The 4717-nt window shown below is 42.1% G+C and overlaps 1 protein-coding gene across 1 annotated transcript; it reads right to left on the minus strand.

Annotated features, from left to right (window-relative positions):
* Nucleotides 1-2154: 2154 nt before the first annotated feature.
* LOC130988779 (uncharacterized) lies at nucleotides 2155-4333 on the minus strand. Its single transcript, XM_057912737.1, has one exon. The coding sequence runs from the start codon at nucleotides 3712-3714 to the stop codon at nucleotides 2401-2403; it is 1314 nt and encodes a 437-aa protein (XP_057768720.1). The 5' UTR covers nucleotides 3715-4333; the 3' UTR covers nucleotides 2155-2400.
* Between the last annotated feature and the right edge of the window lie 384 nt (nucleotides 4334-4717).

Consider the following 4717-nt stretch of genomic DNA (forward strand, 5'->3'; position numbering starts at 1 on the left):
ATTTATCAGTATCAAATATAGTTCACGCTTCTACCTGTATCATTCACCCTCGGTGAAATGTTAGATGAGGATGTGCGTGCACACACCTTAGATGTTAACCACATTCACCATGTAACATTTTGATAAATAAGAATCAAATAAACAAGAGCCTACAACTTTTTTACAAATTACACTCAATAGTGTTTATCTCACAAACACTTTACTACTAGAACAAATACAAGAACTAGTACCAGGAAACAATATTTCTAGTGGCAAATTCGGAGGACCCAATAGGAAACAAAATAATTCTCAACGGTGCATTAAGCGATATTAATCAATTAAGGACGAAATCCCCTATCTTTTTGAAAGAAAGTATGCATTCTTAATTAGTCTTTAAGTTAGATATCTTCTCTTAAAGCCCAAGAAAAATACTTCTTTTGCGTGAAGGGTAACTATTCTTTTGAAGATATGCACGAAAATATTTATCCATATTCTATAATCTTATCAGGTTATATTTTCAATCAAAAGAAGGCCAGAGTTGAAATGGATATAGAGTCTCACAGGGAATACCTTGAAGTATATATCCTAAAAATCCCCTATAAATAAGAAAGTCAATTTGTATTAGTAACAGAAAGAGCACCAAGCACAAGAAAAACGGTCTATATAAGTAACAAACAATTAAAGAGCATAAACCATATACTAACATCTTGCATAAGTGAGACAGTGAGTCATGGGCTATGCTTGCAACTTCCCCATTCTTCTTGGTTTCCTAGATTTGGGGCAATCTTAGGCAACAATTGATTTCGCCCTACAAAGACTCATTAGAGGAACGACATCGGCTCCTGACCAGCTTGTCCGCGTCTCGGACGTCTATCCTTTCCTTAATGCCTTTTCATCCTTCTTAAGATTATCGGAATCAAGTTGGTGCCCTTTCTTCAAAGTGTGCTCAAACATACACCTTATGAGTCTACACGCACCGTCCACGTTGATCCTCACCACGGCTTTCCCCTCGCTGGCAATGGGCATGCGAGCGTGAAATGGGCGTCGTGTGACAATCTCCCACACTTGATTCGTGAACGTCCCCGAACACGATGTGCGCTCGATAGAGACTCAATATAGAGGACTATTTCTCCTTTGTCGGCTTAACAAGCGTTTGGGCATTTACACAGCCCACGCGGTCACACCGACTAGACAAGGCAAGGCACGATCGTGACCTACCAGTGCTTCTCGAAGGGACTGAGGGACCTGCTTGCCCAAAAACCTTCTGGCGGGGATAATCTCATTCCACCCATATGGAATAACTTGCCTCCCTAATCTGCACTAATACCAACTGTCACACCATACTTGCAACTTCCACATTCTCCTTGGTGTTTCCCCAGACTTAGAGCAATCTTAGACAACAACTAGTTTCGTCATGCCAAGGCTCATCAGGGAACGACATCAGCTTTCGACTAGCTTGGTGGCATCTCGAACGTTTGTTCCTCGCTTAGTACCTTCATCTTTCTTAAGATTGGCGGAACCAGATTGATGCCCTTTTCTTCAGAGTGCACTCAAGCATACATCACGTGAATTCACACGTATCGTCCATGTTGATCCACGCCACGCATTGTCCCTCAATGGCAACGAGTATGCAAGGGTGAAACGGCGTTGTGTGACATTGTGTGAGTGAAGAAGAAAAGAAGTTGCAGCCACCACAGCGAAGAATTCACTCACAATTTTTCCTTTTATGTTATATATTTTCATTTATTTTTATTTTTGTTTTTTGAAATCTTTTTTTTCTAATATGGGTTGCTGGCTCAATAACAGTTTCGGCTTTTAGTTTATATGCTCCATCCCATGTTTTGGGCTTAGACGAAAGTGTTTTGGGCTTCAAATCATACCTAAAAATGGTATTGGGCCACTAAGAACAAACTCTAACAGGATTTAATAGAAACCTAAATAAAGCGTATGATATTATAATTAGCATGCTTATAATTTTTTTTTAATGAAAATGCAGTGTGTTTAATGAATGTTTCGAATGGAACTATCTTTGCACTCATACTAACCTCCTTAATAATCACTAATCAACCAAATTAAAAGTCATCTTGTACTCAAGTTGGAAGGGGTAAGACTAAAGAAGAAAAGGAAATTTACAAAATACAAAGAACACGATATTAAAAGGCAGAAACAAAAAGATTTCGCAAGATTGCAAGAGCAACTATAAACCAACCTCCAATTTGTCGCTTTTCATCACAAATATGACAAGCTACATATATGATTTGATGGAACAAACATTAAATTACAAGAAAAAGGCAATATCTTAAACTAGGGAACAAAACTTGAAACATGATATAGTTACTAGTTGGTGTAGGTAAAAAAACCTCCATAGTAAACACTTAGAAACACAAATTGAATCGCTCTATCCCTCTGGTATATACCAACTCAGTTGAGCCTCCTCCGCCGTGGGGCGCGAGAATCTCCGCTATCGACATCGGATATTCTAGAAGCATCGTTCCTCCTCCTTGAAGAGGAAGTAGAGAGCGCGACTGTGGAATCGATTTCTATGGCATTATCCATGGTTTGGCTCTCAGAGTGTATGACAGCAGCAATGCTGGACACAGAATCCCTATCATCCACCACCGGTGGCGGCAGCTCTGGATTCCTCTCCACCGGATTGCTCTGGAAATACGACTCAACGGCAGCAAGAGACTCGGCTGAGTTGATTGCAGAAGTGAGGTTGGACAGCGAAGCAGCTCGATGGGAGCTTGATCTGCGAAGCAGCAGTGATGTGAGACGACGAGTATCCCTCTCCCTATCCCTCTCATAGTTTGGAGGGCTGCTCTCAGTTAGGTCAATCACATCATCAAGTGGGAGCGTCGGAGTTCTCTCTCTGCGCATCCCTCTAGAGGTCAAGAACCGGTTCAGTAAAGCCGTGCTTCTCTCTGGTGAGTCGCGGAGGCCATCAGGGTGTCGGGAGTGTATCTGAGCCAGCTCCCGGTTTAAGTCAAAGGCACTCCCGAGGCGCCTGATCATCTCCTCCACCGGAATAGTGAAGGCGGTTGCAGTCCTCTGTATAGTCTGCCTCCAGCTCTCAATCCGCCGGGCGTGGGGCCTAAGAGGGATCTTGAGGCTAGAATCAAGATCATGGTCGCGAACAACATTGCCACGGCCATATATAGGTGTCACGTTTTTAGTGGTGACCTCTCCCTTGCACACAGGGCATTCCTTGGCATCAGAATGGTGGTGCAACCAACGGTAGAGACACGGCCAGCAAAACAAGTGGCCGCAGCAAGTGACAACGGGATCCTTGGCCAAATCCAAGCATATGTTGCAATCAAAGAAACTCCCCTCATCACCACTGCTCTTACCACCATCTTTCCTCTTGCCAAGATCCTCGTCCTCCACAGAACCAGTCGCGTTCTCACATATCTTAGCTACCTCAATAGGCCTCTCCTCGGACGCTACACTACCCTCACCAGTCTGACTCTCTGGTGCACTCCCACCAATCAATTCCAAAGCAAGGCTCCTAGTTTCCGGGGGAATCGGGAGCTGCCTCCACAATGACCGCCACCTATGATTTCTCTGCCTAACAGCTTCCCTAACACGATGAACTGGACCGTCTAACCAATCCTCCAAGTTCATTGCAACGTTAGGATATGATCCCAACGGAGGCTCACCCTCACCACCATCACTAGAATTATCAACCGGCCCCAAATTCAGATCCAGGTTCATTGTATTAGCATTCTCTTCCGCCATTGTAATTCACCAAAACAACAAAAATTCTCCACGGAATAACCCCAAATTCAGACACCCAACTCCTCAAACTAATGACAAGCAAGAATTGCCCCAATCTATTGAAACCCTAACTTCAGCCATGAACACAAATACATCGACCCTCGATATCCAATACCCACTAATCAAACTGGCTCATTAAACAGTTAAAAAATCAAAACCCCAACTTCTATTGCGAAAAATGCTTAAAAGAATCAAAATTGATTTTCCGGTCAGCTGATGAAAGGGGGGGTAATAACCTAGCTTATCAAGGTCAACCAAATCATAAAACCCAGTGAAAAGGGGCAAAAGAAAACAAGCTACAGAGATTGTAACCGACGGAAAAATCTCCTAAAAACAAAAAATTTAATAGTATAAATTGACACTACAAACCTGCAAACAAATTACGGGTTCCATTTTCTGGAGGTAAACACCGTAAAGATGCAGACTTTATGCGGCAAACACAGGAATTAAGAAAAATTTATGGATCTGGGTTGTATTAATTTTGGGGGTTTGGGAGGGATGAGATGAATTGTGTGAATTTTGTTCAGCTCAGAACGAAGCTGGAGAGAGGCAGAGAGGAGAGAGGGGAAAGAAATATTCTCTGCAAGTAGTAATTCTGGTGTAGCTGTACAGCAGTGCGTGTGGGACCGCCTTAGCACCACGTCAGCATTTAATGTAATGGGCTGAATATTGGGCCAATATTTTTGAAGGAAATATTGGACAAGTACCAAAGTTTCGACATTCTATTACGGTGTTGTTTTAAATATTTCTATATTTAGCTTGCATATTGAAATTCTTAATTGAACAGATTCAAGGTCAAAGAGACAAATGAACAATGAAGCACAAAAACACTTAGTTCATCTTCATTGAAAACTTTAAGTTCACAAAGATAGCATTGAGAAGAACAAAAATATAAAGATGATGCACCTGCCTCATCTTCATTGAAACCTTCGAATAGGTAACAAATACCAACAAGTTTGTAGAC

The sequence above is a fragment of the Salvia miltiorrhiza genome, chromosome 6 (assembly GCF_028751815.1).
Source record: "Salvia miltiorrhiza cultivar Shanhuang (shh) chromosome 6, IMPLAD_Smil_shh, whole genome shotgun sequence".
NCBI lineage: Eukaryota > Viridiplantae > Streptophyta > Magnoliopsida > Lamiales > Lamiaceae > Salvia > Salvia miltiorrhiza.